Source organism: Ictidomys tridecemlineatus, chromosome 3 (genome assembly GCF_052094955.1).
Source record: "Ictidomys tridecemlineatus isolate mIctTri1 chromosome 3, mIctTri1.hap1, whole genome shotgun sequence".
In the NCBI taxonomy this organism is placed as follows: Eukaryota; Metazoa; Chordata; class Mammalia; order Rodentia; family Sciuridae; genus Ictidomys; species Ictidomys tridecemlineatus.
The window spans coordinates 141,049,870-141,076,143 of record NC_135479.1 but is presented as its reverse complement, the minus strand read 5'-3'; the positions used below and the strand labels follow the sequence as shown (position 1 = coordinate 141,076,143).

The 26,274-nt window shown below is 38.7% G+C and overlaps 2 protein-coding genes, 1 long non-coding RNA gene and 1 pseudogene across 3 annotated transcripts; 2 read left to right on the top strand and 2 right to left on the bottom strand.

The window, feature by feature from the left end:
* Positions 1-1,149: 1,149 nt before the first annotated feature.
* On the top strand, positions 1,150-5,397 carry Tm4sf19 (transmembrane 4 L six family member 19). The gene is made up of 4 exons (XM_005340283.3): positions 1,150-1,350; positions 2,460-2,537; positions 4,521-4,690; positions 5,217-5,397. Exons 1-4 carry the CDS (start codon positions 1,150-1,152, stop codon positions 5,395-5,397), a joined length of 630 nt encoding a protein of 209 aa, XP_005340340.1.
* On the bottom strand, positions 3,484-10,339 carry LOC120884461 (uncharacterized). Its single transcript, XR_013436832.1, has 3 exons — positions 8,709-10,339; positions 5,996-6,096; positions 3,484-5,382 (listed from the first exon to the last, which is right to left on the bottom strand). It is a non-coding gene; the product is annotated as an uncharacterized LOC120884461 (long non-coding RNA).
* Positions 10,340-10,470: 131 nt separating this feature from the next.
* Positions 10,471-25,088, top strand: Dynlt2b (dynein light chain Tctex-type 2B). The gene is made up of 5 exons (XM_005340282.5): positions 10,471-10,604; positions 14,106-14,239; positions 20,040-20,109; positions 22,747-22,810; positions 24,932-25,088. The coding sequence occupies exons 1-5, from the start codon at positions 10,486-10,488 to the stop codon at positions 24,977-24,979; spliced, it is 435 nt and encodes a 144-aa protein (XP_005340339.1). The 5' UTR covers positions 10,471-10,485; the 3' UTR covers positions 24,980-25,088.
* Positions 16,546-19,560, bottom strand: LOC101975281 (large ribosomal subunit protein eL43 pseudogene; annotated as a pseudogene).
* Positions 25,089-26,274: the final 1,186 nt, after the last annotated feature.

Sequence of the window (26,274 nt, the reverse complement as noted above, 5' to 3'; positions counted from 1 at the left end):
CTGAGCTACAAACCCAGTTATAGCTTGTCAATTTCTATAACAAAATTCTACTAGGAGTTTGCCTGTTTGAATCTAAGCATCAATTTAGTGAAAATTAACTTGTCAATGATACTGAGTCTTTGGATCCATGAACATGGTATGTTTCTCCATTTATTTAGGTATTCCTTAATTTTTCTTGGCAATTCTGAGTATATGTATCTTGCAGATATTTTGTTAAACTTATAAAGTACTTATGTTTAATGCTATTATTATTATATCTTTTAAATTTCAATATGTCCTTGCTTGTATATAGAAATACAATAGAATATTAATCTTTTATTTTATGACCTTGATAAATTCCCCATTAGTTCTAGGAACTAGTTTTTGGTAGCTTGCTTGGGATTTTTCTGTATGTGTGATCATATTATTTGTGAATAATGGCAATGCTATTTCTTCCTTTCCTATTGGTGTATATTTTTTAAATATTTATTTTTTAGTTTTAAAATTGACATGATATCTTTATTTTACATTTATGTGGTGCTGAGGATTGAACCCAGTGCCTCATTATGGTAGGCGAGCACTCTACCACTGAGCTACAAACCCAGCCCCATCCTATTGGTACAGATTTTGCTTCTATTATTTTCTTATTGTACTAGATTGGATTTCTTCTATAATATTGAACAAAAGTGCTAAGACAAGCTGGGTGTGGTGGCACATGCCTGTAATCCTAGCAACTTGGGAGTCTAAGAGGGATTATAAATATGATAAAAAATTTTTTAAAAGGCTGGGGATGTGGCCTAGTGGTAAAATGCCTCTGGGTTCAATCCACAGTACAAAAAAAAAAAAAAAAGTGCTATGACAAGGTATAGTGACACTTTTAAAAATGCATTTTTCTTTATCAAGTAGAAATAATCACTGGGTGTGATACAGGCAAAGCAAACAAAATATGATGGAACGTGGAATGTGTGTATGTGTGTAAGTAGGAGTTGGCAGAAAATGGAGCAATTAAATCCTATTTATTAGGGAAGAATTATAAAGGAAAGAGTGTTTAAGGAAATTTCTCATCTCTCCTTGACTGACCCTGGCACTCTATTTTCTTCGCCTCACCACATTCTCTGAGGGTTCCTCTACCTTGTGCTCCATTGTGATTCTCTTTCCATCAATTCCAGGATGCTGTCCCCTTCCTGCACGATGGCATGCTCGAGGACCTGTTCCCGCATCCTGGGGCTAAGCCTCGGGACTGCTGCCCTGTTTGCTGCTGGGGCCAACGTGGCACTCCTCTTTCCTAATTGGGATGTGACCTATCTGCTGAGGGGTCTCATTGGCAGGCATGCCATGCTGGGCTCTGGACTTTGGGGAGGAGGTCTCATGGTAAGTGTGTGTGGTTCCCTGAGTGTGAATTCCCCAAACATCCCCCAGGGGTGGAATTGGAAGGTGGTGGTGATGACAAACACAGGAACACAAGTCAGTGAGATAACATATAGTCAAAGCTTTTATTAGGGCTTCTTTTTTTTTTTTTTTTTTCCAATTAGGGCTTCTCTTAAGAGAAGGGAGACAGCCCCTACAGTAGAGTGTCAGGCTGGCCTCAGAACAAAGGGAAAGAGTTTTATTCATGTGAAAGGGCTGTTTGCAAGGGGGGAGAGAAGGTTTAGGAATCTTCATTGTCTTTAAGTACATTTCAAAGGTGCATTTTTATTTTCCTATGTGGGCACTATGATTCTGAGGATGCCACATTCTGTATCCCATTCTATCTTGTGATAAGGATGAACTGCAATAGCTGTTCAGAGAACACATTGGTGGAAAATAGAAGAGAACACAAATCATGGCCAGTTACAAGTTAAGGGCCCTGGGAATTTGTTCTGGTGGCTTCACAACAGTTTTTATCCTTTATGTCATTTGTCCTTGGGGAGTCATGGCAAGAACTTCCTGGCCCTAATGATGTACTTGGTCTCTGAAGCTGATAAGATTGTTTTTTGTTGTTGTTGCTGTTGTTATTGTTGTTTTGTTTTTTGGTGGGGGATAAATGTGGGAGAGCAGAGGGAAAAACTTGTACTATCTTTTAATGGCTGTCAGGCCATGAGTTAAGGCCCAGGTGTTTGTTAGCCCTTTTTCCCTATGTGTGGTCTCTGTCTTAGAGGGGGAGGAATGTTTTGATTCTTGGGAAAAAAAAGTACAAAAATCTTGTTTCAAAAAGCTGGTCTTGGGGCCCATAGACACTACAAGGGATACGGGGACTTGTTAAGGGTTGCTGGATTTTAATTTGGATCCAGGCAAGCTGTTGTGAACATTAGTATTCACATAACATAAGGTCAGAACAGTCATCTCAAACTGGGTCTGGACAATCAGCCAATAGGACAATTGAGTTGTTTTGAAGTGGCCAGCCCTCAATTGTGTGGTCAATTTCAATGGCTGTAGGCAGCAGCTAGAAGCAGAGATGTAAATTACCCAGTCTCTTCTTAACATTCTTTTCCTCTCTCCAGGTACTCACTGCAGCTACCCTCATCTCTGTGATGGGATGGAGATATTGCTGTTTCAGTAAAAGTGTACCCTGTCTAAGTGTAAGCACTGGATTTCATTCTTCTGATACCTGGAATGTTCCCATATTCTCTTATTCTCTCAGAGTAGTCAAGGGGCAATTTCAGTCTTGAAGCTTTAAATCAGGTCCTTCATAATTCTAAGCTCTTTGGGTACAGTTGTCTGACCCTTCCAGCCCCAGGTCCTCATCTGTAAAATTGAGTCAATCAAGTCAAGGAAGTAAGTGCTTAATGAACCACAAATGTAGGTTGCAATGTGAGAAACTGTAATTTTCTTTAGCCACATTGTAATCATGTGTCTCTGACAGAAAGTTTCCTGGCTATCTTAAATAATATTTTCTTAGAGGGATGGGGATGTAGCTTAGTGGTAGAACACTTGAGTGCTACAGTGGTAGGTGTACATCTATTCATCTAACTCTGTTATTTTCTTAGAACTGGAAGGTTGTCTAGAGATTATCAAATCACTAGATTCTAATACAGAGGCCTATAATCTTGCACCCTGCTCTTGATACCTGCAGTCTACATATTGGGATCCCACTGATTCAGTTATGTTAAAGAAATAAATATATATAAAGACCTAGGCATTTTATTCACCATCTGTTCTCAGTCATATCTGGCTTTGCGATAGGCAAGTAGTTCTTAACCTTGAATTTACATCAAAATTCTCTGCTGGGGACCTGGGGATGTAGCTCAGTGGTAGAGTGCTTGCCTGGCATGTAGGAGGCCCTTGCTTCCATCCCCAGCACTGGGGGAAAAAAAAAAAAGAAAAAGAAAAACCTTCTGCTGGGCCTGTTAAAACACAGACTACTGAACCCCCATCCCCAGATTTTGATTGCAAACAAATTCAGAGACCACACTTTGAGAAAACTTGCCCTCTGTTTACATCAGACTAATTCATCCTGAGTTTGTAAGTACTGTTATGAAAAGCTCAGTCCTTGTCTCTGATGCCAATCCAATAATAAGGACATGGTTTTGAGAAAAAGGAAAAAGTTTTATTGCTCTTTTAGCACAGGAGAAACACAGGGAACTCCTGTCCAGAGGCTGTGATTCTGCCCATCAGCAGGAATTTGGGGGTGTGTGTGGCTTTTGAAGAGGTGATTCCAAGGCCACAATCCACATGTTCTCTGTTGGAGTTGTAATTCACTTGTTAATTTGGGAGGTAGTCATTTCTGAGATCTGCTGATGACATTCCCAAAGTCTGGATTACTTATATTCCTATGATAGGAGAGGGCTCAAGGACAAATAACTCTGTCTAGGATGGGGAAGAAATATAATCCTGTTTCCCCTGAGATGAGAAAGGAAGAGAGATTAGGGAGAAGAAGTGAGAGAGGAAGAGAAAAAAACATGTTTGCTTTAAAAATAAGTTGCAGTGGCAGATCAGCATAAAGTGGACCACTGTTTTATTCAAAGCATAAAGTAGACCACTGTTACAAGAAGTGGGCATGCAATGACCAGTCTGCCCCTTTAACCCAGAGGCCAAATGACTATAGTCTGAGTACAAAATGTTCAGTATTGAGAACTGAAACCAGGGGCTCTCTATCATTGAGCTATATCCTTAGCCTTTTATTTTTAAATTTTGAGAAAGGTTCTCACTAATTTGCTGAGGTTAACCTGAAACTTTCAATCCTCCTGCCCTCAGCTTCCTGAGTTGCTGGGATTTTAGGCAGGTGCCTCCATACCCAGTTCTGTGTACAAAGGTTTTTATGCCAATACCAAAGGCTCCAAATAGCCAGTGGAGTCAGGGAGACCCAAATCCAAGTGACTACGTTTTTTTTGGGGGGGGCCTTTCTCCCCTCTCTCTTCCTAGCTCTACCCAGGGACCCCTCACCATCCACTTCATCTTGGTCATGCTTCTAAAGAGGTGTCATGGGTAGAATTATCCCCCTGTGATAGGATGGGAGAAAGACCAAACACCAGATAAGTTAGACTTGTCCAGTTCACCAGTTCACCCCTAAAACCACCTAACCATATTGCTGTGTCAACTCTATTTGCTCCCTCCTTCTACAGTTGCTCACTGCTCTGTTTTCAAGTGGCCTGGCTTTGCTTGGAGCCTTGATTTGCTTTATCACTTCTGGAGTAGCACTGAAAGATGGTCCTTTTTGCATGTTTGACGTCTCATTCTTCAATCAGACACAAGCTTGGAAATATGGCTACCCATTCAAAGACATGCATAACAGGTAAATAGAGTTGTGGATTTGAAGTCTTTTCAGAGAGAGAGAGAGACAGAGGGAGGGTTGGTTGGGGAGAGGGGGGGGAGAATAACACAGAGATGGAATGGACTATGTTACAAACGCAGTTTTGATTGGGCATGGTGGTGCATGCCTGTAATCACAGCAGCTTGAGAGGCTGAGGCAGGAGAATCACAAGTTAAAAGCTAGCCTCAGAAATTTAGCAGGGCCCTAAGCAACTCAACAAGAACTTGTCTTTAAATAAAATATAAAAAATGGCTGGAATGTGGCTCAGTGACTAAGTACCCCTTGGTTCAATCCCTGGTAAACAAACAAACAAAACCTCATTTTGTTCACACATTCTAGCATCTCCTTACTCTGATACTCAGAAATTTAAGTGCAGTAGTAAAAGTCACCTTAGCAAATCCAATCCTGTGACCTGAGCCAGGCGAGGTCTCAGATTTCTATTGGGATTGCTTTTTTAGATATACTTATTCCCCTACTCCTGACCCTTTATTTTTATTTTTTGGTGTAGGAATTATTTATATGACCATTCTCTCTGGAACTCTGTCTGTCGGGAGCCCTCTAAAGCTGTTGTTTGGCACGTGTCCTTCTTCTCCACACTTCTGTGCATCAGTCTCTTCCAGCTTCTCCTGGTGGTCATTCATTTCATCAACAGCTTCCTTGGCCTGTTTTGCAGCCTGTGTGAGAAGTGACAGGTAACACTCTTTCATGCACTGGTGATTTTATCATAAGCTGCCCTGACCCCTTTCTGAAAGTAGTAGGTATGAATTATAAACAAACTTCCCTCTTAAGTATTCCTGTAATAATGATATCAACAATAATCCTTGCATATAGGAAGAATGATATAATGCATTTAAAATCCCATAGTATACTTTAAGATGATACAGTAAAGGAAGAAATAACTAAGTCATTACTGTTGGATAGAAACATATAATGTATGTTGTGATGTTATATTGACCATAAAATGTCCTCCAGCATGATATAATTTCAGCCTCTCAACAACCCCATAAAATTTGGTCACATGTTTCAGATAGAGAAGTCAAGGCTCCCAGAGAATAACAAACTTATTTACCCAAAAGCACACAAGTTAGGTTAAGGTGCAGTCAGCACCTGACCTTTTATCTTCTAAACTCTAGTTCATCAGTTGTTTTTGACTGAATTATTTCCCCCAAATTCCTAAGTTGAAGTCTTTATCCCCAAAGTGACTACATTGGAGATGGGCTTTTAACATGATAATTAAGGTTAAATGATCATAAAAGTAGAACCCTAGCAGGGAGTGGTGGCACCTACCTGTAATCCCAGCTGCTTGGCTCAGGAGGCTGAGGCAGGAGAATCTTGAGTTCAAAGCCAACCTCAGCAAAAAGTGAGGTACTAAGCGACTCAGTGAGATCCTGTCTCCAAATAAAATACAAAAATAGGGCTGGGGATTGGCTCAGTGGTTGAGTGCCCCTGAGTCAAGCCCCAGTACTCACCCCCCCAAAAAAGTGGGACCCTGTTCCAAGAGGACTAGTGTCCTTATAAGAGGAAGAGATCTCTTTCTCTCTCTCTTTGTGTGAACACAAAGAAAAAGGCCATATGAGGGGCTGGGGTTGTGGCTCAGTGGCAGAGTGCTTGCCTCACACATGTGATGCACTGGGTTTGATCCTCAGCGCCACATAAAAATAAATAAACAAAATAAAGATATTGTGTCCATGTATAACTAAAAAAATAATAATAAAGAGAAAAAAGCCATATAGGACAGCAAGAAGGCATTCATCTGCAATCCAGAGAGAGAGGCCTTCATAGAAATCAAATCTTCTATCACCTAGATCTTGAAACTTCTAGGCTTCAGAACTTTAAGAGACATTTCTGTTATTTAAGCCACCCACTCTATGGTGCTGAGGTTATGGCGCTACTAGCAGACTAATACATCAGTCTCCTTTTCATTATAGTGTTGAGTTCTACAGAGAGTATATATTGAGTACCCACTATGTGCTTGGCACTGCCACACATGGTGCAAATCTGATCTAAAGGTAACCAAGATATGGTCCTTGCCCTTGGACCCTGCCCTGCTCCTGAAAAGCTCATGATCAGGTTAGGGAAACAAGTTTATCAATAATTTGAACATTATATGGCAAAGACTACATCAGAGTTCAACTCAGGATGCAAGAGAGATGGTAGGAACTTCGGGGAGAGATCAAGGAAGGCTTTGGGTGCATCTGAGATGATTCTTTCAAGTTGGTCCTGTAAAAAGGGGAGGGAGGATTGCCCCAGGAGAGGGAATGACCTGCTCAGAAGCATGCAGGGGAGACCAAGGCTGGTGTGGTGAGAACTGTGAGATCATAGTTGCTTTTATGAGAAACTAGAAGTCATAGGACCTCCTGCTCTCCCACTTTAGGATTGATCCTGCTCCATTCCCACATTATCCCAGGTCAGTGAAGAGAGAAGGAAGCACCAGAGGCCTCCAGAACACAGTGGTTCCTCTGTTCCCAGGGCTCAGGAGCATGGTCCTGTTATGCAACAGTCAAACTAGCAGAGCTTGTAGGAGTCAGGTCCCTCAAAACACCCTTTCACCCTCTCCTTTCTGGGTGGGGATGGGAGGCCTGCCTTGGATGGTAAAGATGGACAGACAGAATTGTCAAGGACAAAAGGAGGCACTGCTCTTGAGCTGGCAAGAGAGTCCTGAAAACCAGACACCACATCATATCCCATATGACATCCAAGGAGTCCTGCTGTGTTAGTCTCACATTTCTCTGTTGGCTGATTTAGTTTCAGGGTTGTGGCTGGAATGTGCCTGATCCATTGTGTACTAATACCTTCATACAATTAATGGAGATTTAAAAAAAATACCTTTATTTTATTTATTTATATGTGGTGCTAAGGATTGAACCCAGGGCCTCACCGTCCTAGGTGAGCACTTTACTGCTGAGCCACAACCCCAGCCCCAATTAATGGAGATTTTAAAGATGACTAAGGGCTGGTGATGGTGGTAGAGTATGTACTTAGTATGTACAAAGTCCTGGGTTCAATTCTCAGTACTGCAAATATATATATTGAATTTTAGACATATTAAGCACACACACAGAGATGCATGCATCCTCACAGCCACATCAGATTCATAATTCTCAACTTGTCTTAACCCTACTTGGGTGGCTCAGCAGGGCCCCAAGATGAGAGACCTTAGTCATTAACAACACAATTCACAGTGGATGGTTGATTCCTTCTTGCTTGCATCCTTTCAGGAACTTCAGACTGATGTTATTTGTACAACCTGATAGAGCTTCAAAGGACAATGTCTTCAACCTCTGCCTTGGCTGAGCCAATCATCCTCTTCTTCAGTTGTGCATACGCAGGGTGGATCTTCCTATTTCTGGGTGCTGACACTCCCAGAGCTTCTGAGATCAAGATCAAAGATGGGAATTTGGAGGAGGTGGAGCTAATGGATACTTCTGTGATTCTTTTTTTTCTTTTCTTTTTTTCAGTTGTAGATGGACACAATACCTTTATTTTATTTATTTATTTTTATGTGGTGCTGAGGATCAAATCCAGTGTCCCACACATGCTAGGCAAGTACTCTACCACTGAGCTACAACCCCAACACCTACTTCTGTAATTCTGAAGTGCAATCCCACTGTGTGGCCCTGACAGCTCACTTATGTTCTCTTTTCACAGTTCAATTCAGGGGCCTGGAATGGGGTGGGGGTGGGGGAGAGGAGCCTTGGAGAGGAAATGAAGAAATGAGAGGAGTTCTGCATTCATTCTACCATGGGCCAACTGCCCCTCCACACCTGGCTGTTGGCTGTCCTCTATGGGATTCCAGAAGGTCTGCATCCCCTTCCTTGTATACACAACCCAGGACTACCTCATCATTCGAATATGACTGCAGCATCTTTTTTTCCCCCTCTTTCACAAACAAAGCCACATCCTGGCTTGATGTCCAACCAGGGTGTTAGGTAGAGGGGCTGATACAGATCTATTCATCAGGCACTAAGTAAACATTTTAAGAAGAAAATCTGTCTCTTACCTTGCATATGCCTTTATGAATATCATCTTGGAATGGAGAGGATGTTTCCTTGTTCATATTCTTGCTCAGAGAAAGTAGACTAATCTTTGGAATAGGTGTTCTCAGCTCTCTGTCTGGACTCAGGTATTTGGAGATCAAAGGGCATTTCTCATAGACATAATGCCCAGTGATGTGGTTCAAAGAATAAAAAAATAAGACAATTCCATGTAACACATGCTCATGAACTGAATTCTACAAGAAACAACTGGGACAACTGGAGATCCTTCAGTGAGTCTGAAGATTAGATGGCATTAATGTAGTGTAGTTATAGAAAATGACACTTTGTTTTAGTAATAATTAGCTTAGTCCATTGCTCCCGGCAATGGATGAGGCACAGCAAGCTTCCTGGGGAACTACAATCATGGATTAGAGCAGTGTTGACATTGGTCAGCAGAAGGAAGGCTCAATAAACCAGTTCAGATCATGAAGCAAAGAAGTATATATGCACAGGAGATAGCCATAAAAAGCCATCAAACAATTTCAAGCCAAGCTGTGTCACTCTGAGATAGTGTGAAGGGTGGAATGGGAAAGTGAAGTTGGTGAGAGTTTATTGGAATCAGGGAGACCAATTTAAGCAACAATTTCAATAAGGCACTTTGTAAACCAAATCCTGGAATAGTAAAATTAGTTGTCTGTACTGGAATTTGCAAAGACAGTTTTATTTGCCCTACCCTTTTTGCATTGTATAGAAGCAAGTTTTGGAACTTGTTAACATAGTCAAGGTTAAAGGTTACCAAAGGAAGTCTGGATTGATAATGGGCAGAGGCCAAGACCTACAGCATTCTAAAACAGGAACAAAAACTGGTGCTTAAAAGCAAAGAATGAAAAAAAAAATGGTAAGAAATACCTCCTAAAATCTGCTCTTTTCTGACTTTTGCAGTAACATAGGTAAGAAATGCAAGCTGGCTAAGAACTGCAGGCTGGTGATTATGGTTTCGAGTGGTGCTTTGCACTTTTTCTATAAGGGGCAAGATAATATTTTAGGTTTTGAAGGCAATATGGTCTTTGATGCACTATTCAATTCTGCCTTTATGGGACAAAAGTAGCAATAGACAAGATGTAAATGCATTCCAATAAAACTTTATGGGCACTGACGTTTTAAATCCCTATATTTTTCATGACTCTCTACATATATGATTAAAAATCTCTACATATATAATTCCTGTTCTTAGCTCATAAGGAGAACAAAAACAGAAGGAAGGATGGGTTTTGTCCAAAGACTGCGGTTTGAAGACTCTTTTTTTTTTTTTTTTGGCACCAGGGATTGAACCCAGGGGTGCTTAACGAGCCACATCTCCAGCCCTTTTTATTTTTCATTTGAAACAGGGTCTCAGTTGCTGAGGCTGGTTTTGAACTCGCCATCCTCCTGCCTCAGCGCCCAGCTCCTGACGACTCTTGGTTCTAATCAGAGCCTGGCTGCTCTCCTAGCTGAGTATCCTTGGTTATGATTCCTAACCTCTGTGAACGTCAGGTTCCGTGTGTATTTCCTAAGATTGGGTCTTTGTTGGTAAACGACTGGGCACGTTGAAGCGCGGGACAGAGACGCTCCGCCAGTTCCTGGCTGCAGCGGGTGCGCAGGCGCGGTGAAGGACCAGCCGCTGGGCTGGAGCTAGCGGCCTGGTCACGTGGGGACCTGGAGCAGCCCTGTTGTCCTGGCGACCGTCCCTCGGCCCCACGCGGCAGCAGCAAGCGATCTGGGCCTGGTAGTGACTTACGCCCGGGCCGAGAATCCCTGATCATGACCACATCCGCCCACCCGTCCCTTTCTCGGTCCTTGGGCGACGGATTGCTTGACACTGAGAAGAACTCAGGGGAGGCGGAGAACACCTACATTCTGAGGCCCATTTTCCAGCAAAGGCGGGTAGCGGATGGGATGTGGCAGGGGCGACCTCGAGAGGGCTGGGTCCGTCTGGGAGCCTAACGGCCGGAAAGGGGCGCGCGGGCCGAGACCCGTGCCTCCAGGGTTGGGAAGGGAGGGGCAGGGTGGGGGCCGGAGAGGACGGGAGGGGCGGGGAGGAGCTGTGGGTCGCGGGGACGCTGCTGTTCCGGCGTTCCAACTCTTCTCCGGCAGCAGGGGACAGCAGAGGACTGGCTGCACCTTTGCAGAGTTAGGTCTCCTGCAAACAGGCTGGCGCAGCCGGAATGGTTAACACCTAGGGGATCCAGGACACACGCAAGGGTAAAGGAGATGGACCGAGAGAGGCAAAACACCAGCGGCTTACGAGGAACGCGGTTCATTGGTGTTTTGAGGGTTACCTTGTGCACAGCTGTGCCAGAATGCACTTAAACTCCTGGCACCCGATCGGTGTACAGAGTCCTTCCTATGTACTGTCCAGATGCTCTTAGACAGTATTAGCTTGCCGGAAGAGGGCAGTCAGCTAAGTCTGCAGGATCCATGGCTAATCACTAATTTCTATCATCTTCACGAGAAAGATATTTTTAAAGAACTTCCCAAGCCCTTTTTCTGTTGTTGGAAACCATATTGCCGAATTTCATTCTTAGCAAATGTAGTGTTGGAAACCAGGAACTTTGGTTACATGTGATTGAAAAAAATTCATGTAGGGGCTGGGTTTGTACCTCAGTGGTAGAGTGCTTGCCCAGCATGTGTGAGGCACTGGATTCGATTCTCAGCACCACATATAAATAAATAAAATAAAGGTCCATTGACAACTAAATTTTTTTTTTCAAAATTATGTAGTAATTTTTTATTGTGTAAAATGGACAGTGTTTTCAGTTATTCCAGTAAAGTATTCTACATGCATAGAATGGCATTAAGAGGGGTTTCTGTTGTAATACAGTGCAGAACAGGATTAACAAAAAATATGTATTATGTAGGAATAATCCTATGAGTTTATGTGTGACATGTCTGAAGAAAACCTTAACATTTTATCAAGAATTAAAAAAGCCTGCTGGGGATATAGCTCTGTTAGTAGAGTGCATGCACAAGGCCCCGGGTTTAATCCTCAGCACCACAAAAAAAAAAAAAGAAAAAAAAAAAGCTGAAGGGAGGAGCCAAATACAGTGTGTTTGTTAAGAAGACAACCACATTTTGGACATAGCAAATCTTGTACACATGTTCACTGGGGACTGAACCCCTGTCCTCCTTCATGCTTAGCAGGCATTCTACCTCTGAGCAACACTTCTGGCCCCCAAATCTTGGAAATTTGATGATTTTGAATTTCACCTGTGCAAATGAGAAGGCAAGAAAGCAAAGGAAATATATTAAAAAGTAATGAGGGGACACTTGTGCTAGGTGAATATTAAACTTTATAATAAGCTGAAAACTTTAAACATTTTGATAACTTGGCACTTGATAGATAAACTGATGGAATATACAGTTCTAAAAAGGACCTAGTGTTTTAATATATAATAAACTCAAGCAACTTGCTAATTGTATTATTAGGCTGGTGAAATTAAAGGAGGCCTTTTTTCTTTTTTTCTTTTCCCTGTCTTCATTTATCCAATAATCTTTTTTTTTTTTTTTCCAAAAACTATCCATTTGAGCCAGGTGTGGTGGTACATGACTATAATCCCAGTGATTTGGGAATCTGAAACAAACTTTAGAATCACAAGTTCAATGCCAGCCTCAGCAACTTAATTAAGACCCTGTCTAAAAATAAAAAAGTAAAAAGGGGAGGGGATATAGCTCAGTGGTAGAGCACCTCTGGGTTCAAATCTCCAGTACCAAACAAAACAAACAAACAAGCAAACAAACAAAAAAACCCCCAAAAATCAGCAGGGCACAGTGTACAGGCCTATAATCCCAGTGGCTCAGAAGACTATAGCAGGAGGATCTTGAGTTCAAAGCCAGCCTCAGCAAAAGCGAAATGCTAAACAACTCAGTGAGACCCTGTCTCTAAATAAAATACAAAATAGGGCTGGGGATGTGGCTCTGTGGTCTAGTGTCCCTGAGTTCAATCCCATACCAAAAATAAACAAATAAAAGAAACAAAAAACAAAACAACAATAACAACAAAACCCAACCCCCTCCCATTTATTTAGTATTTATTATGTGCTGGGCATTGTTACAGGAAAAGGGAGTATTACTGAAAAAAACAGACAAATAATCTCTACTCTCGTGGATTTTATGTCTAGCAGAGTTGAAGGACAATAAATAAGAAATACAAAAGTAAAGTATATAATGTATCAGAGGGTAACTGGTAACAAATGCCAGGAAGGGACAGAGGGTGCTTTGAAGTTTGTTGAGTGTAGCTAGGAAGGGTGACTTTTTAAAGACTTTTAAGAAGTAAGGGAGGGAGAAAAAAAAAAGGAAGTGATGGAAGGCTGGGGTTGTGGCTCAGTAGTAGAGCCTTGCCTAGCATGTGTGAGGCCCTGGGTTTGGTTCTCAGCACCGCATATAAATAAAATAAAGTTATTGTGTCCATATACAGCTAAAAATAAAAAGAAGTATGGGAGCTAGACATGCTTGTATAGGGAGGAATTAAACTTTGGGCAGAGATAATGGCAATTATAGAGGCACAAAGCTTTGTATGCCTGGTGTGGTTAAAGAACTAGGGAAGGGGATGGGGACTGTGGCTCAGTGGTAGAGCACTTGCCAAGTACATGTGAGACACTGGGTTTGATCCTCAGCACCACATAAAAATAAATAAATGTATTGTGTTGATCTACAACTAAATAATTTTTTAAATGTTAAAAAAAAATAAAAGAACATAAGGAAGGCCAGTGTGGCCTGAGTACAGAAGTATGCAAAAAGTACTAGAAAACAAAGTCAGAAAATTTGTTGTGGTAGGTCACATGATACCTTATAGGTTAGAGTGAAGACACTGGCCTTTACTGAATGAATTATCCAGGCAAAAGATAATGGAAATAGTAGTTTGGAACAAGATGGTGGTGATGGGGTGGTAAGAGTGATTGAATTTTAGATTATTTTGAAGGTAGAATAGATAAGATTTTCTCACCAACAAGACTGGAAGAATAGAGTTCCGATTGACTGAGATGGGAAAAACCATAAGAGACCTAGTCTATGGAGAGGAGAAACTCAATACTGAATGAATTTAATTTGAATTTCTGGGCTGGGAATATAGCTCAGTTGGTAGAGTGCTTGCTTTGCATGCACCAGGCCCTGGGTTCAATATCCAGCATCACCAAAAAAAAAAAAAAAAAAAATTGCTTATTAGACATTGGAATATTTGTTGATCTGAGGTTCAGGGATAGTCTAGGCTATAGAGAGAAATTTGGGATATGACTTGTTATATTGATTTGTTTCTATTACTTTTATAATGAAAAAAATATGAGAAAGCAGGACAAAAAGAAAAAAAAAACCTGGGGAAGTTGAAGTGTGAAGGCAAGTTGGGATTTTGGGGTTACCAATTAGATGTTCTCAAATTTTTCATTTAGGTTCAGACCCTCTGTGGTTAAAGACTGTATCCACACTGTGCTCAAGGAGGAACTGGCAAATGCTGAATATATTCCAGAAGAAATGTCTCAGCTCACAAAACATTTATCAGAAAATATTAAAGATAAATTAAAAGGTAAGAGTGTAATAACTGGAAATGATGTATTTTATCTTCAAGCACTCAGTTTTACCCATTTGTTTTCTTTCCCATCTTTAAACAAGGGATATAAGCTGTGGATTCTATTAAAGACAATTTTTTCTTCAGTATCTAGTCTTCTATAATTATTTGGTGACTTTTGCAGATGGTGGGAAAGAGTAGAGATGTGAAATAAAACATTGTAGGGAACCACTGTCCTAGAAATTTAAGAATTCAAAAAGGCCAGGAATTAAGGGTGACTTTCTCCCATAATTCCTGTTGTTTTTTTTTTCCCATTAAGCTATCAATTTCTTAGTCTGGCATTCAGTACCCTCCAAGGCTGTCCTCAGTCCATTTCTTCAGCTGAATCCTTTACCACTTATATTACTCAACCTTCCACTCCTGCCAAACCCTACATCTGCAGAGTGTATTTTGTCCTTTTCCCACCTTGTCCTCTTTGTCTTTCTTTGTTAACAAAAACATTATTATGCTGTTACTATTAATGCTATATCATCTAAAAAGTTCTTTATTTCTAGCTGCTTTTTTAAATTATTTTTTTATTTATATATGACAGTGGAATGCATTACAATTCTTATTACACATATAGAGCACAATTTTTCACATCTCCCATTGTATACAAAGTATATTCACACCAATTGTGTCTTCATACATGTACTTTAATTAATAATGTCCATCACAAACTTAAAAACAGCATATTACAGGGACAGAGCCACATCAATGTTTATAGCAGCACAATTCACAATATCTATCTGCTCTTTTTAAAAGGAAGGAATGTCTTTGTGAAAGTAATTTATATTCATTATAACAATTCTGGACCATACAGAAAAGTATACTTAAAGTTTTAGAAAATTACATGAAATTTTATTATCCAAAAGTAATTATCATTTACTATTTTGGTGTATTTTCTTCTTTTCTTGGGCTTTTTTTAACTTTTACAAATGAAAAAATATAGCCAGGTATGGTGGCACATGCCTGTAATCCCAGCTGCTAGCAAGGTTGAGGCAGGAGGATCACAAGTTTGAGGCCAGCCCTACGCAACTGCGTGAGATCCTATGTCAAAATAAAAAATTAAAAGGGCAGGTAATATAGTTTTCAGTGGTATAATGCTTCCCTAGCCTGTGTGAGGCCCTGGGTTTAATTCCCAGTATTCCTTGCCCCAAATATATAGAAAAGCACAAAGAAGAAAATAGTAATCCTATATATTTCTTTCATTCAGAATTCACTACTATTAGTATATTAGCATTTTTGTTTTCTGACTTGTTAATGAAAATTCAGTTAAAATTATAGTAAAAACAAGATATATGCTCATTATAAAAATTTAAACACTGTAGAATAGTAAATAAAAGAAAAATCACCCCATGGAGCCGGGTGTGGGGCTGGTGTAGAGCATATGCTTAGCATATGTTGGGTTTATCCACAATCTGGGGAGAGAGAAAGTGGGAGGGGGGAAATACCCAAGTGTCACTACCTACACTTAGGCAAACATCATAGCAACCTCTTTTCTGGGTATACACATATAGATCCTTTAGTAACAAAGGGATACTGAAGATCTATTTCCCGTAGTCGTATAGTATTGATTCTATATTTATATGGAATGATTGTTCACTATTTAGTCCTTTTTTCATACTTTCATTGCCAGGTTCTTTATTTTGGTTCAAATTTACCTGATGAGATTTTGTCAGTTTTTTTTTCAGGAAGGTCTCATAAATGCTGTATATTTCTTGTACTTTTTTATGTTTGGGATATCTGCCTTTTGTCTTTAAACTAGAATATGCTTTGTAGGATTTATTTATTTATTTGTTTATTTATTTATTTATCCTTTGTGTATTTTAGCACATTTTACCTTTGAAACAAATTTTGTACAGTGTCAATGTATCTCTGAGTAGTTGAACAGTGATTTAAAAGAAAAAAAAAGCTAAGTATATACCTAAGCCATAAGGTTTCACGCCATTATCATCTGACTATTGAAGAAAAAAGACCTGAATTATAATAACGCATCTCAGCAAAATTTTCCAATTCAAATTAGAAGAGCTTCAATTTAGAAATCTTTTTTTTTTTTTTTGAGAGAGAGAGAGAGAGAATTTTAATATTTATTTTTTAGTTCTCGGTGGACACAACATCTTTGTTTGTATGTGGTGCTGAGGATCGAACCCAGGCCGCATGCATGCCAGGCGAGCGCGCTACCGCTTGAGCCACATTCCCAGCCCTCAATTTATAAATCTTTTGAAAGGGCAATATTAATGCAATTCACATCAGAACATCCAGTTAATACAATTAACAACAAACCACAATTTTGCTATATGGTAGAACTTTCTACTGGTTTTTCAATTCCTTCAGCCTTCTGATTGCAGACTTGACTGTGACGGCAGAAGTGGTGTTGTAGGTCCAGACACCACCAGCCACTGTTTTCATGCAGGAACCACAGTGCCAGATCCCCATAGCCCATCTCTTCATCTTGGTTTTGCCACAGAAGGAACATGTGTATTTGGCGTGCTGGCTGATTTCAATTTTCTTCACCATTTTTCAGAGGGAGGCACCATAGCGGGTCCCATATTTACTGACGATTCTGACTTTCTTAGTGTGTTTAGCCTGTTGCCATGACTTAGGCCTGAGACTGAAGAGCGGATTTATTTATTAAATAAATAAATCTGGGGACTGAACCAAGGGCCTTAAGTATGCTAGGCAAGTAGGTAATAATTTATTTTCTTGACTCTAGTGTACTTTTCTTCATTGCCTTCTGGCAATGAATGTTAACCCATTATGTTCCAAGTTTTCAATTCTGTGAATATTTCAGCAAAATTGGCACAGGTGTATTAAAGTAGGTTAGAAATCATAATCTGAAGCTTATATATATTATTATATTAATGTTATAATTATAGCATAATTATGTTCTCATTATTTAATTATACTATATATTATATTGTATATTACATACTGTAAGTTTTTTGGGGTTTTTTGCTGTTGTTTGTTTGTTTTTATGTGGTGCTGAGGATTGAACCCAGGGCCTCGTGCATGTGAGGCAAGTACTCTACCAACTGAGCTATGTCCCCAGCCCTACTGTAAGTTTTTATAGGTGTTCCACATCTGGGACAATGAACATAAGGGTTAATTGTCTGTGGATAAATCTGAAGCCAATTTGATGTTGTCTGCTTAAAGATGCCTATCCTTAGTTTTTATGCTCTAGGGTCTGGGTTGGTAGTTGGCAGATTTCATTTTTCCATATTGGAAGAATTTTCTTTCATCTCTGAATACATTTCTTTCATCTCTGAATACATTATTTATATTCTCTTGTTCAGGATACCAAGTGTTCTTATATTGACTCATCTTTGCTTTCCATGTCTATTAGCTTTATTCCTCTGGCATAATTTCTTCCTTTTTCACTGTCATTTTTACTTGTGATTATGTTAAGGCAGTAATTTAGTTTTCATTTGTGTCTTCTTTATTTCCATTTTGACTTGTTGTTGTTTTTGATACTAGAGATCAAATCCAGGGGTGCTTGATCACTGAGCCACATCCCCAGCCCTTTTTATTTTTCGAGACAGACCTTGATAAGTTGTTGAGGCCCTCACTATGTTGCTGTGGCTGGATTTGAACTTGTGGTCTTTCTGTCTCAGCCTCCAGGCTGCTGGGATTACAGGCAAGTGCCATTGCACCAGTATTTTTTGAGACAGTCTTACTAAATTGCTAAAGGCCTTGCAAAGTTGCTGATGCTGGCATTGAATTTACGATCTTCCTGCATCAACCTCCCAAATCTCTGGGATTACAGACATGCCCCACTGTGCCTGGCTCTTTTGCTACTTTGAATTTATTAGTTCTACAAAGACATTATTTGAATATTGGTTGTGTAAGAATTGTTTCTTTCCTAGGATGTTATCTTCCCTTTCATCTCTTTTCATTGTTTTATAATGTGATTGAGTTCTTATTTCATTGAATGTATAAACTTGCATTGTTTTATGTAAATCAATTATGAGGAATTTCTCTTCTTTCTTATTTATATTATCTACTAGGTTGAATTTTTTAATCTCTTATACAGTGTCTTTCACAGTGTGTTATTCTTTTGTTTTTGCCATTGTGTCATTACATATTGCTATTCAGTTTCTTTTTTTGTTCTGCCTATATATCATAATTGCTCAGATATGGTATGGGTGTTTTTTTTCAAGTTCTCTTTCTAGCATATGAGAATATTTTATTTTTCTCTTAGAACTGTGATTTGATATCCTAGCCATATTTCTTTTTTTTTTTTTTAAAGAGAGAGAGAGAATTTTTAATATTTATTTATTTTTTTAATTCTCGGCGGACACAACATCTTTGTTGGTATGTGGTGCTGAGGATTGAACCCGGGCCTCACGCATGCCAGACGAGCGTGCTACCGCCTGAGCCACATTCCCAGCCCTCCTAGCCATATTACTATAGTCTAAGGAATTCAGTAGAGAAAGGAGAAAGCTCATCTGAATGTGCAACATTTTTAAAGAATAACATGGCCTGCCAGGAGTGGTGGTGCGTGTCTGTAATCTTAGAGACTCAGGAGGCTGAGGCAGGAGGATTGAAAGTTCAAGGCTAGCCTGGGCAACTCAGGAAGATACTGTCTCAAAATAAAAAAATTCAAAGGGCTGGGAAATGTAGCTCAGAGGTAGAGTGCCCCTGGGTTCAATTCCTAGTATGAAGAACAAAAACGATATAAAATAAACAAAAAACTTGGGCTTTATATTCTAAGATTTTTGTTTAATATTCTGAATTAGGAGGTTACTTGTATTCAGGTTGTTTGCCCAACTTAATAGATAATCCTGGAGACTTTATTTTCACCAAAGAGAGTTGGCCTGTTTGTTGCCCATTTCCCTCCCTTCTTTTCTTTTCTTTCTTTCTTCTTCTTTTTTAAAAATTCTTCTATCCCCTGCTCAGAAGAGTAGGAAGATAGAGGTGCCCTTCAGTTTTCTTCTGTCCAGATTTGGCATTAGTGAGAATTTTCAGGGTTTTATTTCTTTAGCAGTACAGTTGATGGGGCAGGAAGTTGAGGGTTGTACTGGTCACTCCAATATTCCCCCAAATCTTCTTATTGCTTTTCTTTCCTACCTTACTGAACAGCTTACAGTTTGCTGGAGAACCTGGGTTCTCATGCCTTTGCAAAAGCTATTCCCTCTTCAAAAAATGGAGAAAGATTGTTGACTTGGTCAATTCTCACTCATCCTTCAAGACTCATCTCATTTATTATCACACTGCCCATGAAGTCTTTTCCGGTTATCTCTTCCCAGCTGCGTGCTCTTTATGTACCTTATACCTGCTACTCCTGAAGTTAATGGCATATTGAATTTTCATGTTATTTTTCTGTCTGTCTTCAAGTTCTTTACTATTATTAGTAAAGTATTTTATTTATCTCTGTAACTTGAAGGCCTAGCTTAGTACCTGACTTAGAGTAGGGGAAAAAAAGGAAGCTAAGCTTTATTGAGAGACCATTATGTGCTATTACTATTCTAGATGCTTTATGTATTTTTATACCTTATCTCACCGAACTTTATAGGTATCCTGGAGGTAGGTAATATTATTCCACTTAACAGATGAGAGGAACTTAAACTGAAAAGTTACATAAGTTCTCTAAGGTTATGGTCTTGGTTAATTTTATAGTTAAGATCTATCTTCAGGTCCCTCTGACTCACAAGCTTAACATTATACTCATTAAGTACTTGTGAACTGAATATTTAGGTCCATTCTGGACAAATTTGCCTTAAATAAGTAATTTTCCACAGATTTGCTTATAGATAACTTTCTTATTTTTTCTTTTTAGAAATGGGATTTGACCGATATAAAATGGTGGTACAAGTAGTGATTGGAGAACAAAGAGGTGAAGGAGTATTGTGAGTAGTTGATTTTTTCCTTCTTGTTTTTATTCATCTGTTTCTTATGAGGTATTCTTCCTCTTGAAAATTCAGTTAGATTGTATCTTTGCAAGAATGAGAAAAAAGGACAGTGTAACAAAATGCAGCTGTGAACTAAAGAGGTCCTGGAACTAGAGAGTAAGGTCCAGTCTAGATGAGCTCCATAGGGTAACTCATTCTTCATAGTATCTATAGGCTAGTAAATCTTTTAGGGTTTATGTATACATGCCTCCATACACAACATGGGATTATGGATACATATTTCCTACCATATTCCTCATTGCCAACATTTTGACATTTTTACTTTCATAAATATTTAATTGAGATGATCTCCTTATTAGCCAATCTACTAGCTCTTGTTCTTGGCCTTGGCTTCTGTTTCTTAAAAGTCACTCCATTTTTTTTTTTTTTTTTTTGGCCCTGGTGTCAGTTATCTAACTTGTTTCTCTGCGTATTTTCTTTTCTTCACTGGCTCCTTTCTCCCTTATATCCCAGTTGTGAGCTCTCTACAAGGTTCAGTTCTTTTTTTTTTTTTTTTTTTTTAAGAGAGAGAGAGGGACACACAGAGAGAGAATTTTAATATTTATTTATTTATTTTTTAGTTTTCGGCAGACACAACATCTTTGTTTGTATGTGGTGCTGAGGATCAAACCCAGGCTGCAAGCATGCCAGGCAAGCGCCCTACCGCTTGAGCCACATCTCCAGCCCCAAGGTTCAGTTCTTGGCCTTATATTCTTGGTGCTTTTATAGTGAGCTCATTCATTTTCATGATCTCAAACTCTCATTTCTGTATTATTAATTCCAAAATCTGTTGCTTGTATTTTCCTATGCTTAAGTATTAATCCTCCTTCTTCCTTTATAAATAGTGTCAAATGCAGGATTTTCTAAGAAAGTACATTATTACATATTTTGTAAGAAGGTATTGGAATTAAATGAATTAAAAAATACGTGTGGGCCGGGGCTGTACTCAGTGGTAAAAGTGCTTGCCTCACATGTGTGAGGCACTGGGTTTGATCCTCAGCACCACATAAAAATAAATCAAGATATTGTGTGTCCATCTACAACTAAAAAAATATTTAAAAAATATCTTATAGGGCTGGGGATGTGGCTCAAGCAGTAGCACACTCTCCTGGCATGCATGCGGCTGGGGTTCAATCCTCAGCACCACATACAAACAAAGATGTTATGTCCACCGAAAACTAAAAAATAAATATTAAAAAAAATTCTCTCTCCCTCTCTCTCTCTCAAAAAAAAAAAATAAATAAAAAATATCTTATAGATATTATCACCGAGAATTTTTGCCATAGAATATTAGGTCTGGAAAGTACTGTAAATACTAATGTCCTTATTTTATGGATGCCACTTCTGCACAATTTGCCCCAAAATATATATCTGGCTAGTGTCAGTGTTATTAATAGAGCTCGATCTTCTGATTCCTTCCCTTAACAGGGGAGTAAGTCCCCAGTAACTGCCTCGAAAATGCCTGAAAGCACTAAGGTTAGTGAGTATAATGACTGGCACAAAGTAAGCACTTAGTAAATGTTAATGATGACGAATCATATTCATACATTTCATAAAAATGTAAAACATCTGTAATTACTTTTTTCACATAACATTATATTGTGAATATTTTTTGCAGAACATCTCTTTAGCGACTACACAGAATTTCATTGCCAGGAAATACCATCATTTCATTTACCAATCCGGTCCTAATGGGCATTTGTTTACATTTTTTTTCCAGGGATTGAACTCAGGGGCACTTGACCACTGAGCCACATCCCCAGCCCTATTTTGTATTTTATTTAGAGACAGGGTCTCACTGAGTTGCTTAGCGTCTCTCTTTTGTTGAGGCTGGGTTTGAACTCACAATCCTCTTGCCTTAGCCTCCTGAGCTGCTGGGATTACCAATGTGAACCATTGATTTTTATTTTGACTAACATTTTTTTCTTATCTAAGAATTTGGGGGAGGGGGATAAAATGGCCAATTTGATAATTTAGAGGAAGCATAGCATTCTGTAGAGATAATACTAGATTTAGTTGGAAGACTGAATTCTATTTCAGTTTGCCTCTTTCTTTTATGGAACTCTATAAAATCATCAGGTTGAGCTAACTGATCTGTTGGGCCCTTCACAGACCTCCTTCTCCCATACATGCAAGAATTAAGACCATTAAAAGTTACACACAAGTATTTTAGTTGATGTAATCAATAGCAGAGCCCCACCCAGAGTACCAAAGACTTCAAGATATCAACCCCTGCAATTGTCAGGCAGTCAGTTGCTAAAGCCCCTGGGCTGGTCAGCCATAGCTGCAAGCAGCCTCACCTATGAATCATGTCTCTTCAAGGTATGCAGCATACTTTGCTGTATAAATACAATTTTCTTTGTGCACTAACCTGTGAAAAGGTTGGGAAGCACCGATTCAGAACAATGTGTGAAGGGCTGAGGATGTAAGCTTAGTGGTAGAGCTCGTGTCTAGTATGTGTGAGACCCTGGGTTCAATCCTCAGCACAATTAAAAAAAAAAAAGAGTATGAAAGAAAGCTTTTGCTTTTGGCAAATAGGTGTAGTTCAGATCCTTGTTATAGTGTTGATAATTTTTTGATCTTTGATTTTTTTAGTATGGCTGCTCGATGTTTCTGGGATGCTGACACTGACAACTATACTTATGATGTTTTCATGAATGTAAGTCTATTTGGAAACCTCTTTTTCTTTCCAGGATCTGTTGGGCATTCCAAATCAAATTAAGTACATTCATTAGGATCAGAGAACACTTTAATTTTAGACATTTGTCTTAAACTTCTTTTAGATGAGATGATTTTATTGTTAGTTTTTGTGTTAGTAAAGTAGAAACCTAGCATGCTGCTTATAGGCAAGGAGACTTGTATGTATACAGCTCAATGACAGCTGCTTGTGTAGTGCCTATGTGAGGCCCTGGATTCAATCCCCAACATGGAAAAGACAGGTGGGGGGAATAGGTAGGTAAAAATTATTATATTATTTTTAGCTACCTGACTTATACACCCTTGTATTCTGAAACCCAATTCTGACAATCCTTATTGAAGTAATAAATGATAACTAAAGATTTTAATTATATATTTGTTTATTTGAACAAGTCCACTTTGCTAAGCTAAAAAGAAATTTGAATGGTGGGAATTCTACAAGCAAAGATGATTTTTCTTTCAGTTATAAAATTGGTTTATCTTAAAACCATTAATTTTTTTTTTTTTTTAGTTTTGGGTGGAAACAATATGTTTATTTCATTTATTTATTTTTATTTGGTGCCGAGAATTGAACACAGTGCCTCACACTTGCTAGGCAAGAGCTGTAACACTGAGCCACAACCCCAGCCCTTAAAACTATTTCTTAAAACAGAAAAAAATGAGCAATTTTAAAAAAGAGGTTTCTTTAAATATTGGTGAGTTATTGGCATAAGTGTTTTGTGCAGTTTAATTATATGCTGTTATTTTTCACCTGCTTCCAGAAATGATCCAATCCTCTGATGCTCCCAGGATTGGAGCATCAGAGGATTGGATCAGTCAGAGTTAGAGTAGAACAGAAACTGGACTGAATAAATTAGGAGTGAGGAGTTTTATTTCCAACTGTGTCACTTTCCAATTGTATAGCTTTAGGTAAGTCATTGGATTTTTCTGAGACTATATTTAGACTATTAGGAAGTAGATGTTCCTAAAGACTGGCTGTGACTGCCTAAGAATAATTTGGGGAACTAGTTTAAAATATAGATGCCAGGGCCCTGCTCAAGTAGATTCTGATCAAATAAGCCAGACAATGGATCAGTGAATCTGAATTTTTAAAAAAATTCCTCACATGCTTCTGCTGATTACTAGGTTTTTAGAAAAATGTCAGTCCATGAGGGACAGGAAATTAATAGGTCCTTCACCACAGATAGCACTGTTGTAGAACACAGCTTGAAGATATCCAAAATAATTTTGATTTTGTTTAATACCCAGGTACTTGAGTTTAGATTATTTTTCTCCCATCACTACCAGGCTGCAGATGAAGTTGGTGGATCAGACATTGCTAAGGCAGGAGGAACTCCTGTAATAAGTACCTAAAAATGTTTTAATGAGTTGAACTGGGCTTTGGAAAGCATTCTAAGAAGATAAACAAGTGAATTTTTATCAGTTAAGGAGAAACACCCAGAGACCATTTCCTTAGCTAGAATTTATGTTAAAGTGCTGATATTCTTATTATCAGGGATAGTATACTATAGTTACTTGAGTTAGGTAACACATGTGCTCCAAGAACTTAAAAGCATTTCATACATTATTTTACTTTGGGTATAATTATTCATTATGCAAAATAATTAATCATTACCTAAAGTTCATTAGTTCACATTTAATTGTTCATTCAAATCTAATTCTTTCCCATCAAATCCTTTTAGTAAGCAATTTTGTAGTTACTTAGAGGCAAGAAACTTTATAGGTATACTTTAGAAACTTGAAAACTTTTTTTTTAGGAGTGGGGTACTGGGGATTGAACCTGGGGTGCTTAATCAGTGAGCCACATCCCCAGCCCATTTTTATATTTTATGTAGAGTCAGGGTCTCACTGAGTTGCTTAGGACCTCACTAAGTTGCTGAGTCTGGCTTTGTACTCATGATCCTCCTGCCTCAGCCTCCTGAGCCGTTGGGATTACAAGTGTGTGCCACTGCACCCAGCCCAAGGGAAGAATTGAGACTGAAAATGGACAGAGATCTGTGTTAATTTCAATTGCCTGTGCTGCCCTTATTACCTTATTAGCACTATCATTCTGAATTTCTCTGTTTTCTGATTTCTTTTTTAGGACAGTTTATTCTGTGTTGTAGCAGCATTTGGGTGTTTCTACTATTGAATCTTTGAAAAAGCTGGCAAAAGATGACCATGAAGAAATCTGACATTTTTTTTTTATTCTGTTAAGTATCTTGACAAAATAAAGATAAGCTGTTAGTTTGTCAACTTGATCTGTTGTGTTTTAGGCTTTATATTTTTAATGTTTTGATTTTGTATAATGTTCTTATTACATTTGGAAAGCAGTGAAAAAAAACCATTTTTGTTATTCAAAGATAACCAACTGTAAATATTTTAAATATTTTATATTTTCTACCAGTGTTTTTTTTTAATTTGTAGGTTTTTTTTTTAAAAAAACAGATATGAAATGTTACACTCTGATTTTTTAACTTCTCATAATGTCATGAATAGTTTTTATGTCATTTTATTTTCATTATGATTTTCAGAAGCATAATAGCTACATTCATTCCAGTAGGTTATACTACTGTTGTTTTTTGCCATTTTTGGTAGTGACTGACTATTAATTTCTATTTTTTTACTACTGTAAAAATACAGAGATTAATTTATTTGTGCACTGAGCTTTCCCTATATTTTTAAATTTTTTTAGATGTTGTGGACTTTTATTTTATTCATTTATTTATATGTGGTGCTAAGAATAGAACCCAGTGCCTGACACTTAGGTTAAGTGCTCTACCACTGAGCCACAACCCCAGCCTCCCTATATTTTTAATTGTTGCATTTATCTCTCTCACCCAGTGTTTTTGCTCAAATATTGACATTCTGATTTACACAACCAATTAAACCCATGCTTATATCTCCAGGGTTTGTCCAGTGTCAGGGTATAAGAAATGTCCAACTCCCTTAAGGCTCACTGACTAAGCTTCCTATGTAGGTTACTGTCCAAACACCTATTTTTTTCTTTTTGGTATTAGGATTGAACCCAGGGGTGCTTTAACACTGAGCTACATCCCCAGTCATTTTTACTTTTTGTTTTGAGTCAGGGTCTTGCTAAATTGCTAAGGGGGCCTTGAATTTGCCCTCCTCCTGTCTCAGCCCTCCTGAATCGCTAGGATTACAGGAGTGTACCACTGTCCTTGGCTAAACAATCTTTGTAGTGATGTTCACCTTAGAAGCCCTGGAGTCTTCTGCAGCTAACTGTCCTTATTTGGGGTATTTTAGTTTATCAGCCATTTTCAAGTACCTACTTGAAATTCAAAAGGGAGAGGGTCAGTTTTAAATCCCTTTTCTCCATGGAGGCTAGTCACATTCTTCTCAGCCACTTTTAAAGTCAAGCATGTAGACTAAAGAAAAAAAAATCAGTAAATACATTAAAAAGTTCCTTTAGATATTTCTTCCATA